Raw genomic sequence first — 15,296 nt, 5'->3', positions numbered from 1 at the left:
GCCTCTTTTTATATATAGAGTGCTCAGTCCTTGTTAAGTGAGCTGAAGATCAAAGTGCTGTGTACTCTTTATAAAACACAGAAAAGGCCACTGCAAGCGTGGATGTATATAATAAGGAGCTGTCGAGATTTCTCTCTGCCGTATTTACTCACTGAATGATAGAGTACTGTAAAACATCTGTTTGTAGCCTACAAGAGAAGGTGGAGAAGTGTTTGGAGGATGGAATACGACTGCCAATGCTGGACCTGAAGCAGCTGGAGAAGGAAAACACTCGTCTACTAGAACAACAGAGTCAGAACAGCCTGGTACTGATCTCCCATGATATACCTAATGATACTTACTACTACAGTATACATCATTTGTCGCTTTGTTGTTTCTCAGTCTTATAAATCTATCTCTGAGTCACTGATGTATTGAAATTTTCTCCAAAGACAGAACATGTAGGTATAAAGAGACTCTTATTATTTAAAACCTAGTGAGCTGCCTACCTAGACACCACTTTGCATCATATGTGCATTCCCACATATGATGGCCAAAAATGCTGTCTAGATTACATTCAATTGTTCAAACATACTAGTCATACAACCTATTTCAAGTTATCAATACTATGAAATAACCAAACCAATAGCAGGAACCAGGACTTGACATTAACACCCACCAACCAGCCAGCCAAATGCGGGTGTATTTCAGCAGTGGCATGTAACGCAATCACCCCTACTAGCCACTTTGGCGAGTTAAATTTAATATATAATATACACATTTTTCAATTAGAGTATGAGCCTTCAATCAAGCTTCTAACTTCCAAAGTGCGTGCGCATAAAGCCGCCTCTAGTTATTTTCCGCTGCTTATTGCACTTAAACAGTCAAAAACACACAAAATAATGTCAAAATGTCGGTCTTGGCGAGTATTCGCATAAACACAGTTAGTTATATTTTAAGTGAACGCAAACAGTTGAGGAAAAAAACATGTAACAGAATAATGGATCCGTGTGTCAGGTCTTAAATAACAGGCTGCCAAGTTATGAGATAATATTAAAAATATCTTTATGGCAATTTCTCCCCATGATATCGATATCAAAATTATGGTCAGTGAAAATGCTCAGTGGCTAGTAACTTGGAAAACCATTAGCCACAGTGGCTGGTGAGCAAAAAAGTAAAGACAAGCCATGGAAGTGACCAAAAATTGTTGAATAAATAAAAACAAAATTTTATATTATATTTATATTTAACCCTCTCGAGTCGGCCGTCGCGCCGGCGTGATTGGCTTCCTTTTTTTCTTATCAGTGCCAAAGAAACTCAAATAACTAACTCGTTTTTTTATCATTCAGGCAAGTGTTATACATCATTATAATCTGTTAAGTTTCTATTTTTTTTCACTATTTCTATTTTTTTTCACAATAAAAACAAATTGTTGTGCTTTTTGCAAAATAAGGGAAACAAACATGATTCGCGATCTTCAGCCTCTCTCTCAATGATGTCGAATCTGATTCTCTTCAGAAAATGACCTGTAGCTTAGTGAGAACTTGACACACAAACATGAGACATATGTCTAAAGAAACGTTGAAATGTCAGGTTTTAAATCATGTAAATCAAAAGGAAAACAAATATTCTGTGTTTATGTAATCTGTGTGAAAAGTGGGAGATATCAGTCAACTCATTACTGCCTCATTACCCGCTAATGCAGCTACACCCACGGACCGCGCACATTCAGATTCAAATACAGGCAATCCATGCGTCGACGCCCACACACACATCAGCTCATGCAAACACAACTAGTGAAGCTATGGTTCAGATACATCGCTTTGAGTAATAATCCTGGAATAATTCTCCTCACGGAGAGCTGATTCAGAGCTCATTGTAAGGTAGGCTAAGTTTTAAAGGCTCAGTTAGCATCTGTGAATATGAAACGCAAAAAGACTGTTTAAATATAAATCCTGATGCAACATGACGCAAGACTGTTTAGAAAAGATTTATTTGGCCTGTTTTCGTTTTGTATAAATTGTATCTTAATTGTAATCAATGTATTTAATATAGTTGCTTCTTATTTTATAAGAAGTCAATATAACCGACAATAGCCTTAGCGCACGCGTCTCATAAATGAACTGAAGATGGAAATTATATTTGAGTATTAAATGCCTTTTTTACAGTGAATTTCGTTTTTTATAAATTGTATCTTAATTTTAATCAATGTTTTTAAAACGAATTTTGCTTTATATTGATGTTTAAATATTATACCCTATGTTGTTGTTTTTTTGTTTGTTTTTTAGAAAGTTAATTGCTTTCTTTAAATTGAATTTCGCTTAATTTTAATCAATGTTTTTAATATATTTGATATAATATAACAGACTGGTATAATACAAATATTAGTATATTTGATACCAATATAGCAGACAATAGCCTTAGCGCTGGCTCATACATTTCACGTGTTTCTGACTGAAGCTCGAAATGATATTTGAGTATTTTGTGTATTTGATCGTTTACAAATGATTCAGAAAATATTTGTTATTGAAATGACTGGGAAAAAGTGTCCCAATCAACCTAAAATCACCAGATACTATTTGAAATCATAGTTGCATTGCATAATCCCAAATATTTTACCTATAACATTCATCATTACCAATTGTCACAATATTACTGTTTTTTTTAGCTCTTCTTTCAAAAACATTTCTGATTGAAATCTTGTTTCTTTTTTGGCAGATAATTTAGCTTGCTTTAAGTAAAAACTTTAAGTAAAAAACATTTAGATTTTCCTCCCAGAAAACTTTTTTTTTTTTTTTTTTTACTGTTACCTAATTTATTATGCAGTTCATGATTGTGCAGGTCTTTGTTTCTCAGGAGTGATCACATTATTATTCATGGTTCCTTCACGCCTACTCGCATAAGGCCTGAGTAAAGAAAAAGTGTTTTACAAAATGTAAATTAATATATTGTTTTATGTGAGTGAGTAGGCTCAATGATTCTCACATCAGTTTAAAGCAAAAACTCTAAACAAAAACACCCAATAATCAAAGGGCGTGTGAACATATCTATTGTGTGTTTTGAAGCCTTAATTTAAAAAAAATATATATATATATATATATTTTTTTAATTATGCATAAACATTATTCTCTCAAAAATACAAGCATGTACATACATGTTGCTCACATATTATGGTAGCCCAGTTTGTGCTGAATACAGTGTAATTACACTTTTGCCATTAATATGTTTATAAGCAACTGAAAAATGCACAAATGTCAGAGCATGTCCAAACTTCTAAAGGGCCCCGAAACAGCTCAGACTCCTAGGGGTTAAGGCCTCCACCGGTATGTTGGAAACTCGTTGGCTGCTTTTCCTTCCCTGTGCATTTAAATCTCACACATTTCACAGTTGTGTAATTTGGCATTTCTTGCTTTTGTTTCAGCTGAGCGACAATCAGAAGGAGCGAATTGACAAACTCACTCTGGAGATGTCGGTAAGATATCATTTCCTACCTTTTGAGGGAGCTTTAATAATCTTGGTTTGCTCTGTTATCATCCTTCGCTCTTATTCTTGGAAGGATGATGGGACACTGTCTTGCATGTTGATTCATATGTTGAATAGTGTAATCAAAGCAGGCTTGTTTAGGATGCACATCATAACCGCTGTCTTTCGTCCTCTTTTCAGGCCCTGGAAAAGAAGTTGCAAAGCGAGAGGGGGATCACGCAGGAACTCCGCAAACAGCTCTTGGAACGCGAGGAGGAACTTGAAACGCTCTCCACAACTCTTCAGCAGGTACGACACTCCAGACCACCCAGGAAGGGACTCTAAAGTGCCGCTAAGACTTTTTCATCCTAAACGATACAGATGAGCCCTGTGGCGGAAGTTAGAAGCTTGATTGAAGGCTCATTTTTGTGTCATTAAATTCTCCGCCCTGCTTTTTCATGGCAGCCGAGTCATGAATAACCCAACTGGCCCTCAGAGCGCTATTAGAATTCAGGACGTCATTTTTCACCGCGCCGTTTCAAGGTGAGGGAGAGCAGGAAGTTTCACAGAGCCGCAGTCATGCGTGATCCACACAGACTTTCACAGAGACAATGTTTGAGCGAGCACAGAGACCGTACATCATACAGAGCTGCGACAGGGACACACCAGATTATTACCCAGGGTGCTCTTACTTGGTTTCTCGTGCGAGACCAACAAGAAATTACCAAGTATAACAGATCCCATGTAGAGGATGACTGCACATATTCTTAGACTGCAGATCAGTGGACAGTAATTTAAGAGAATAACTATCATTTTTAAATCACAGATTCTGGAAAGTTTAACGAAAAGTGCGTCCTTTCCAAGCAACTGCTACGTAAGAAATTTGAAATAATTTTGAACATAATACATTTCTTTACTGCCACTTTTGATCAATTTGATGCATTGATGAATAAAAGTTTTTTGAAAAAAATCTTTATTTAAAAAAATCTTTCTGGCTCCAAACTTTTGAACAGTAGAGTAAGTACTCACACTCAGTGTGTGATTTCAGATGTAGCTTGTTTTATGTTATTTATTTTTTTCTACTAGATTTTTGGGCAGTTTTGTTGTGACTCTCATTAATAGGCCTTTACTATGTTTCCAGTTTTTGCTTATTCATTTTCTGGAAATTTTACAAGCTCTGGCACTATAATTAGTTGCAAACATCTACTAAACATCGATTAACAATATTCTAGCTATGTGAAATTACTTGCAAAGCTGGTTGATGCTGCCTAGTATTATTTTCCTCTATGAAATCCATATATTCTTTTCTTTTTTGAATTGTCCTAATCAGGGTTATTATAATAACTGAAACAAACTATAAAAAAATATACTTGTTGAAATGCAATAAACTTTAACAAAACAAAAAAAAAAAAATAATATATATATATATATATATATATATATAACTTTCAGCTAGTTTCCCATTTTTATTTATTTTAACTTGATGTACTAAAAAAAAGTCAAACTGGAATAAAAATTTAAAAAATATATAGACTTTTTTTCAAAACTTAAATAACAAAAACAAACTAAAAATATATCTGCCAGCAGCAATTATCAGGACCAAGCACAAAAAAGAAACAATGTGACAAAAGCATGGCTGGGAGTTTCAGAAAAATGGCAACCCAAAGAATCTATCAAGAACAGTTTCATTAAAATGTGCAAAATTTACCAAAGTTATTAGCATTTTTGCTAATTTCATTATAACTTTAGACCACAAGGTGGCGCTGTCTCAACTTTTTGAAATGCCTTCAGGGGATAGTCCTGATGACACATACCGAGTTTCGTAATTATATGCTCATGCATTCTTAAAATACAGCATTTATACAGGACAAAATACAAAATGGCCAACACCCACAATAGTCAAAATAGGACATTTGGGTATCATTCGACTTGAATCAAAAGAAACCAGTTTTATGAATTTCGGGCAAACCATTCAGAAGTCGTAAACAAAAAGTCAGTTGTTCATATCATCTGACCAATAGGTAGCGCTGTGCTGAAACGCTGCATAAACCCTCAGGTCATGCTTGGGATGATGTACCAAGTTTGGTCTGAATACGCTAAAGCGATGCAGAGATATAGCCTCATTCCCGATTTGCCGTGCTCTTCGTCAAATTTGTTATTTGAGAACGGTTGGGTTTATCAAAAAGCTTATATAGTAACTTTTTGCCAGCATGGTCTGAAAATCGGACAAACCGTCTAGGAGGAGTTCGAAAAAGTCTAGGAAATTTTTCATGGCGCAATTTTGTTTCTGGCCCTTATGGTGCAAAAGTAATTCACAAAAATCTAAGTGAAACTTTGGACTGTTGGTGGCACCTGAGGGATTTAGTTAGAGACTCAAAATTTGCTGTGGTGAATGTTTGGACTGTCCTCTATCAGTGTGCCAAATTTCAACTTTTTACCACACGGTTCTATGGGCTGCCATAGACTCCCATGGAGGAAGAAAACTAAGGAATACAATAGGTGCCATCGCACCATTCGGTGCTTGGCCCCTAATTACTAAAAACTCAAAATATGAATAAAAACTATATTAGTATCTCAATGGAACTAAAAAAACACTGATAACCCATTGTCCTCAATAGTTCATGGGATAATTCCTCCTCCACTCTTGCTTTTGTCCTGCTGTGTAAGTGCCAGTAATTCCTCCTCTCACTGTTCGATGGTTTGGCTAGTTTTCACAAACTGTTTCTTCTGATTTCGTTCTCTGAGAAATAAGAAGGTGTTCCGTGGGTAATCTGTATCAGGATCCGCACAATTGCTAAGCTTAGTCATCAGCGTTACAGTCCAAACTCTGAAAGTTCTTCTCACACTACGGCAGACGAGCATAAAATGCTGAAATAACACTTCACAGACACATTCTTTGTGTCCGTAATAGCATTTGAAGGTGGAAATAGCGATACTCAAATCTCCAGTGGCGAATGTGACGAGCCAGGGCTTCATTGTACTTCCATAATTTAAAATGAAACTCCTTTAAAGGATGTGTCCTGATTACCCCTGCTGTGTGACACAGGGAAGAGTGTGTAAAGCCTTTGTATTTTTATCTCCACAGAATCAGAGGCGGGCAGACGAGGAGACGTTGAGTGTGGCCCCCGGCTCGTGTCTGAAGGAGGCCGGGCCCCTGCTGAAGGAGATGTCCCTGTGTCTGCTTGATCTTAAGGGCCTGTGCAGTGTCCTTACACAGAGAGCTCAAGGCAAAGAGCCTAACCTGGCCCTGCTGCTCGGCATCAAATGTAAATACATATAAAACTCTCAAACACATTCTCAGTTTTGCAGTACTCTTCAGGGTTACTTCAGCGATTAGCTTTAAAGGGTTAGTTCACCCAAAAATGAAAATTCTGTCATTAATTACTTACCCTCATGTCGTTCGACACCCGTCAGACCTCCGTTCATCTTCGGAACAGAAATTAAGATATTTTAGTTGAAATCTGATGCCTCTGAAAGTCCTCCATTGGCTCAATGGCACTCTATACTCTCAAGACCCTTAAAAGGTACTAAAGACGTCGTTACAAAGTCCATCTCACTACAGTGGTTCTAAAATAACTTTATGAATCGGCGAGAATAGTTTTTGTGCGCAAAAAACCCCTAAATAACGACTTACATAGTGATGACGATTTCAAAACAAAGCATCATGAAGCTTCGAAGCGTTATGAATCAGTGAGTCGATGCAGCGGTTTGAATCGCCAAATTTCAGCAGTTTGGCAGTTTGACACGCGATCCGAATCATCATTCGGCTCACTGATTCATAATGCTTCGAAGCTTCATGATGCTTTGTTTTGAAATCGTCATCACTATGACAGAATTTTCATTTTTGGGTGAACTAACCCTTTAAGCTTTGTGTCAGTAGAAACTGGTAGTATATTCGAATGATCGTGCTCCCCCCCCTCATACCCCCCTGAGACGAGAGTGTAATGTATTTTATGTCTGGAAAAAAGCCTTCGATGAGGCAAATATCGTAATTTTGCATCATCTGAGGCTTTTTTGGCCATAGGCTAGAGACTACAGCCAGTAGTAGGAGTTAGTTCTGCATGTTTTGGGGTGGGATCTCACTCACAGAATGTAAAATGAGCACGGCCGCTCAGGCATTGATAACGGAGCGGTGCGGAGCAAAGCGAGTGTTTTCAATGAATTCCTATGAAAGTTAAACTTCCATAGGCATGAACTGAAAACTGACCAGACTGGACACGCACCGTGAATGAATGAACAACGCGGATATGAATGAATGCTTTGAATTAGCGCCAATTCGGGGGCGAGTTGCTTGAATTGTGGCTTCATGAAAACACAACAACAAAACGGTACAATGACAAACTCACTTAAATAGCCGCATTTCGCTGTGAAACCAAATCTTCCGCGATCATCTGGTCTGTCAGCTATCAACTCTCGTGATGAATGAAATCTGACTCCTGCTGTGTTTGTGCTGCGACTCTCGTTCGGCTCGTGCTGTGTTGAGCAGACACGTTCAGTTTTTAATTGTATTGTCTGTTCTCTAACTGAACTAAATTATTGTATTACTATAAAAATGAACATGATGGTGGGGTGGTGCCGTGGTGGGCAAGTGATGTAACCGGTAGGCGTGGCTTGGGAGTGGCCTCGTAGGGCAGCAAAGCAAGTGCATTTTGGGAGTTGTTGTCTTTCATCCATATGAGCCAAAAATAAATTTTCTGCCTTTTCTCAGTCTAGAAGGCACCAACTTCTAAAATAATTTCACATTTTCTACATAAATGACCAAATTTAAATACACATTCATCTTTCCAGCGTTGAAGTACCCCTTTAATATTTTGTATTTATTAGGGATGCCCTGAATCCAGATTTTTGGGGTTTGGCCAAAAACCGAATCCACTGGTTAATATTCGGCCGAATCCGAAACCGAATCTTACTGCCATCCTCAGTCCATTATCACAGTAAACACATTAATGAAGTAAACAACGTCCACAGCAGTGTAGGGATGCTATTGACCATTTAACCGTTAACCGAAAGTAAGAACTTTGACCGATTAATACTACCAGTTAAACGGTTTAAATGTTTTTAACGCTTTTTTGTTTGTTTGTTTTTTGATGCATGGTTAAGAAATTTGCTGTATAGCGTTATTTGTTCACTCACGGAGCGCATCGACATGTGCAACCACAAACCAGATCATCTCGCAAAATGAAGCAATGGAAAAGCTTACTGTGTGGGACCATTTCAACAGAAAAATACAGCAGTAGTACAAGCTCTGACTGGTGGAAAGCAAATGAAAGGCGCTTCCCGAGGCTGGCCACTCTAGCGAGGCGTTATCTCTGTATTCCCGGGAAAGGCTTGTTTAAGGCTTTTCCTAGTGTGGTTTTGGTCAAGTTTACTAAAGTAAACATTGTCGTGAATGTTCTTCTCGCCGCTGTTTCCTGATGGTTTATAGAAAAATTATCCCGAGTCGTCCTCTGTCGTTTCAAAGAACAACACAACGGAGAGCGCAGGAGGCTTGTGCGCTGCGGAGACAGAACATCCCTAGTATTTATACGCGTTATTAGTAATCAGTGTAAGCCTATTCGACTTTAAATGAGATGTTAAAGGAATAGCTCACCCTAAAATGAAAATTCTGTCATTTCTTCTCCCTCAACTTGTTCCAAACCTGTATGAGTTTCATAGTAGGGAAGTCAATGGGGTCCATCAACTGTTTGGTTACCAACATTCTTCCACATATCTTCCTTTGTGTTCAGCAGAAGAAAGAAACTCGTTCAGGTTTGGAACAACATGAGGGAGAGGAAATGATGACACAATTTTCATTTTAGGGTGACCTATTCCTTTAAGGCAAGGGTGCTCAACCAGTCGATCACGGACTGCTTTCCAGTCGATCGCAAGTATGCAAATCTTATCCAATCCTAGCAATGGGCGTTTACTTCCAAGTCTTCAGTGCGGCATGCCCATAAAAAGCGTGCAGGAGAGAGCTTCAAAACCAGGGTAGAAAATAGCTTATTATATATTATTAAAAAAAAGCCAGTTCATGACACCTTTAAAACAGATTATAGTTTTTACTGTATTTTTCATCAAATAAATGCAGCCTTGGTGAGCGTGAGACTTCTTTCAAAAACATGAAGAAATTTTACAGACTCTGGTAATCTTTTATAACGGAACTGTAAGGCATCACAATATCTTGCTCTTGCTAATCAAAGCGCTTTTTTTCTTAACTGTTAGTGCTATGCTAGTAACTGAACATTCAAAGAAATAGAAATGTTTACATGGACACTTTTTGCTTCAATCTGAATGAATTTATTCTGATGAATGCGAGCGTAGTGTATACGCAGTGATCGGGTTGATGTGTGCGCTTACGTCTCAAACTTCTGATCCGATGTAATCGTTTGACATACACACACATACGAATATGCGCGTTTCCTGCTGTAGTTGCATACTAACCATCCCCCTTTTCTTTGTTTTAAAAAGCATACTTAATATGTATCTATTTCGGGTCCTAATTAGGAAACGACCAGCACATGAAGCGCTGAGCCTTGCTACTTATTGATCAAGCAGTAAAAACGCCCATCCCGTGCCCAAAACCAGTCAACTATGGATGAGAGTCCAAAACAAAGACTGGTGGGATGTTGTGTGGAAAAAGAATTTTAGAATGACAGGACACTCATTTTTGACACTTTATTCAACAGGAAGAACGGCTCGTTCCGCACGTCATTACGCTATTTCTACGTCATTGTACATGCGCAGTACTCTCCAGTTTTGATTTTCAATCCGATCAAGTGTTTACATGTCCTCTCGAACATTTCAATTTTAATCAGATCTGGCCATTGACATTCATTCCGATTGTGCTACTAGTCCGATCAAAATCGGATTATTGGGGTCCATGTCAACACAGCTACTCATCCGATTGCCTTTTTTTCCAGCTATGGGCTGCTCGGCGGACGAGAGCGAGAAGCCGCTGATGGAGGACGGTTTGCGGGCCAAGCTGGTGGAGGTGTGCCAGCTGAGGAAAGACATTGACGAGCTGCGGACGGTCATCTCGGACCGTTACGCACAGGACATGGGTGAGAACTGTGTGACGCAATGACCCCCGACCCCTCCAGAGGCTTCCATTTCCACCATGTCGGGACAGACGGCGTTCCCAGTGCTTGTAAAGGGAGAATAAAGTCAACCTGATAGAAACAAACAAGGTCTTTCTGACTACTAACGGTTGGACCAAGCTGTGAATCCAGTTTACAAGGACGTCTTTACAAGAAGTTTGTTGTTTTTGTTTTTCTCGAGGACATCGAATCTTCAAGGAGTTTGAATGAATGTTGTGTGTTTTGAATATATTTATTGAGACTGTTGGAGGCCTTGCTGGCCCCGTCCGTCGTCTCTGAGGGAAAGTAGAGCAACTGGTGTCCTAAAGTGCCTTGTGTTCCTGTTTCTGTACCTCCAAACTTCATGAAGTCACGGTCATTTTTACCCAAAGAAGCTGGTCCATCCTCCCCCCCCCCGACAGCTACAGGTCGCAGGTCGACGTTCAGGATCCTCTGTGTCGGAAAACCGACAGGAATTGCAGCAAGTACATTTGCGCTTCCATAAAAGCTAGCGTAAACGTTTCATTTAAAAATAAAAGACCGCAAAGGAATCCAGGTTAATCTATTCAGGACACCGTTTAACTATTTTTAATTCGAATAAAATACGAGCTGCTTTTTTAACGCTGCGGCACCCGTTCCGAACAAGTCGCACATGTCGAGTTACAAAGTTAGACAGGAAACGGAATGTTCTGCAGATGATACACTTCCTGTGACTTCCTGAACACGCTTATGACGCATATAGTCCTTGCTACAATTAGGAATATGGATGAAGTCGATGCAAAAACTTGTTCACTCAGGTATTTTTAGAGTTTGCTTTTATTCGTTGTGGTTCTGGATCGTTTCAGAAGGGATTTGACTCTTTAAGTGGAAGTTAATTTTGACCCCAAGCTGATTTTATTTTATATAGTTGATAATGTAAAGTCCATCGACGCGGTCATGTCAACCTCTGCACGTATATTTGCACCAAGGTGACGAATGTTTTAAATATTTACAGTACAAATGTCTATATACTGCTCGTGTTGTGAACAATCTCATTGTATTTAAAAGTATATTAAGCATGTTTAGAATTTCAAATGGAGGTTTTGTCATAATGTGCTTATAATATCTTGTGCATGTGCATAGTGTTAGAATTAGTTTTCTTTTTAAAAGGAATTTATTAGCTAAATATGACAAGTATACTGTGCTATGCAACCTCACGTTAACCAGCATTTATTACACATTTCTGCAGATATTTAATATTCTGTGCCTTTACGAATCTATGCAGCGGAGTGACAGTAATCGAAGGTTATTTTCCATAATTGGCAGAGAGTGTTTTCTCTGAGAACTTCATTTCATGAAGGTGCAGGCGAGGTAAGCCATATTCACAAGCAATGCATAATTATTCTCAGGCAGAGCGAGCTGCTAATAACCTGATGGAGAATGTATGTGGTGCTCTTCATTGTGCATTACAGGACAGTGTGATATCTGATAGCATGCTGAATTGTACATATATATATATATGAGAATTCAAAAGCAATGTGCATTGATTGACATGACCGACTCGCTGTGCACTGAAAGCCACTGGTTGGCTCAACAGTATGTTTGAATTTCACATCAGTCTTTTAAATCTTAAGCTTTTAATTTTCCAGCTAGATTTTACAAAAGCCAAAGGTCTATTTATGTACAATTTTTTCCTCAAAAGTATTAACTATTTTTCCATTTTGTAAAATGCTTTTCATTTGTACAAATGTTAAATAAAGTATTTTTCTACATTGGTTGGTTTTTGCTAACAATAAGTTTATATAGTTTAGTGTTTCTCTGGTGGGTTGCTCATGCGGAGTGTGTAGTCACCCTTACACTTCCAAGCTTTATAATGGCAGTGATGGGGTCATTGAGTTTGAAGCTCAAAAAAAAAGTATCCATCCATAAACACTCCACATGGCTTTGGGGAGGGGGGTAATAAAGGCCTTCTGAAGTGAACCAATGGAGTTTTGTAAGAAAAATATCCATATGTAAAGCTTTATAAACTAAAATATCTAGCTTTACCAGACCACCTTCTGTATTCAATGAAAAAAAAAAAGCACAAGTACCTTTATGAATGGATGTGCTTTTTTAAGCTTCAAACTCAAATGGACCCCCATCACTGCCATTATAACGCTTGGACACTGCAGGACATTTAATAACTCAGATTGTGGTCGTCTGAAAGTCAGTCTTATACACACAGAATGGCTTAAAGGGTTAGTTCACCCAAAAATGAAAATTGTCATTAATGACTTACCCTCATGTTGTTCAACACCCGTAACACCTCCGTTCATCTTCGGAACACAAATTAAGTTATTTTAGTTGGAATCTGATGGCTCAGAAAGGCCTCCATTGGCACAATGCACTTTACACTCAAGATCCAGAAAAGGTACTAAAGACGTCGTTACAAAGTCCTTCTCACTTCAGTGGTTCTACAATAACTTTATGAAGCAACGAGAATAGTTTTTGTACGCAAAAAAACCCTAAATAACGACTTGTATAGTGATGACTATTTCAAAACACTGCATCATGAAGCGTCGAAGCGTTATGAATCAGTGAGTCGATTCAGCGGTTTGGAGCGCCAAAGTCACGTGATTTTGACGCGTGATCGAATCATGATTGAACACGCCTCGAAGCTTCATGATGGAGTGTTTTGAAATCGTCATCACTATACAAATCGTTATTTAGGTTTTGCGCACAAACTAATTATCGCCGCTTCATAACGTTATTGTAGAACCACTGTAGTGAGATGGACTTTGTAATGACATCTTTAGTACCTTTTATGGGTCTTGAGTGTAAAGTGCATTGTGCCAATGGAGGCCTTTCAGAGCCATCAGATTCCAACTAAAATATCTTCATTTGTGTTCCGAAGATGAACGGAGGTCTTACGGGTGTCGAACGACATGAGGGTAAGTAATTAATGACAGAATTTTCATTTTTGGGTGAACTAACCCTTTAAGGGTGAGTAAATCATGGGTTAATTTTCATTTTAAAAGTGAACACTCCTTTAAGTAAAGCACACCTGAGAAAAACATGTTCGATCAGATAAAATGTGGTCATTATTCACTATTCTGTTATTTACGCAAGTTGTTAAAAAAAAAAAAAGTCACCTTAGAAATGCAAACTTTCTTGTCCTATCAGACATTATACTGTGTGCTCTTGTAGCGCACTCTTCCAATACATGCGCAAAGGTGGAGGAGTGCTCTGGTCATCGCAACTATATAAAAGCAAAATAAATGACGGGCATGCTACGGTTTTTCAATTCGTAAGTCATGAAGTGAAAGCACCAAATTAACATAACTGAAAAGTTCTGTTAGCTGGGGTGGATTTGCGTGCAGGTATGATGTTTATTCTATGCATCATGATCCATGTTTTAGTAAGTTCGTGTTAGTATTGTGGTCACCATGGTCACTTGTTTCCGTAACCTCAAAATCACACTATTTTCACTGTTATTTTGTATGTTTTTAAATGACTGGAGGCTCATACCACTTTAATTCTAATAACAAAACCAATAAAGCTGCGAGCAGCGATGACGGGCCCAAGCCGGTGGCACCGCCACCCCGGTGGCATCAGTTTAACTGTGCACGGCAGGCAATAGGCATTTAAAATGGGAAAACATAAAAGGACTATGTCAAAGTCATCTGAATTCACCACATTAACTGCAGCAGTTGGTGCTGCTATGACCACAAACCACAACAGCCACATCTATGAGATCAATTAAATTTATATGAATTTCTTGTCAGATTATGTCAAAGGTCAAATTGGAATGAGTTCAGAATACCATTCGAATGCTGATGTTGTTTTATTCTAACACTTCTCTTCATGTGTTTTTGAGCTACCTTAGCTACCATTTGTGCACCAATCTTATGCACCATAAAACATGCTTTAATTTCAATATGGGTGGTCCAATAAAATTTTTTTAATAAAAAATGTATAAATGGAGCCAAATCACAGAAACTGCAAAGATGATTTTAATATCAGTGTCAGGTAAGAGTAAGATGCGTGTCTACATTTTATGGAAGTTTATTATAAATAGCCACTTTTATAAAATCATGTGAAATTTATGTTTTAATACATTTATATTATATCAGTAAATAATTAATTTAAAGACATGTGCATCATACGTGATCTTGGCAAACACATCACATGACGTTTTTATTTCAAGTGATAGTTATTTGTGATAGCCTATATGAAAGGGTTAAATTATGATCAAAAGAGAAAGGCACACACACACACACAATGATAGAGTGAGAGTGAGGGGGAGGGGAAGGACTGAGAGAAAGGCACACACACAAACTCACAGGGTGAGAGAGAGACCCCCCACACACACACACACACAGATAGAGAGGGGGAAGGGGAAAGACAGGCAGATGGCATTCCATAGACTTAATGGTTTGTATACTGTACAAACTGTACATTCTATCCCCCTACACTACCCCTAAGCCTACATATCGCACACACACACACACACACACACACACACACACACACACACACACACACACACACACACACACACACACACACACACACACACACACACACACACACACACACACACACACACACACACACACACACACACACACACACACACACACACACACACACACACACACACACACACACACACACACACACACACACACACACACACACACACACACACACACACACACACACACTACCCCTAAACCTACCATCACAGAAAACATTCTGCATTTTTACATTTTTATTAAAAAATTGTTTAGTATGCTGTTAAAGCTATTTTTATTTACGGGGACACATGAAATGTCTTCA

The 15,296-nt window shown here is 38.4% G+C and overlaps 1 protein-coding gene across 3 annotated transcripts in view; it reads left to right on the top strand.

Moving 5' to 3' along the window:
• The window catches only part of cep85l (centrosomal protein 85L), a 96,258-nt gene extending 84,007 nt beyond the window's left edge, over positions 1-12,251 (top strand). For 2 of the 3 annotated variants that reach the window (XM_079831990.1, XM_079831988.1), the window contains exons 9-13: positions 188-305; positions 3,401-3,451; positions 3,643-3,750; positions 6,527-6,707; positions 10,341-12,251. In XM_079831990.1, the coding sequence (XP_079688116.1) occupies positions 188-305; positions 3,401-3,451; positions 3,643-3,750; positions 6,527-6,707; positions 10,341-10,504 (622 nt within the window). In that variant the 3' untranslated portion in view covers positions 10,505-12,251. The remainder of the gene's footprint in view (positions 1-187; positions 306-3,400; positions 3,452-3,642; positions 3,751-6,526; positions 6,708-10,340) is intronic. The other variant, XM_079831989.1, reaches the window with a different exon arrangement.
• Positions 12,252-15,296: the final 3,045 nt, after the last annotated feature.

This window comes from Gobio gobio, assembly GCF_949357685.1.
Source record: "Gobio gobio genome assembly, chromosome: 12".
NCBI lineage: Eukaryota > Metazoa > Chordata > Actinopteri > Cypriniformes > Gobionidae > Gobio > Gobio gobio.
This window is presented reverse-complemented; position numbering and strand designations above follow the sequence as displayed.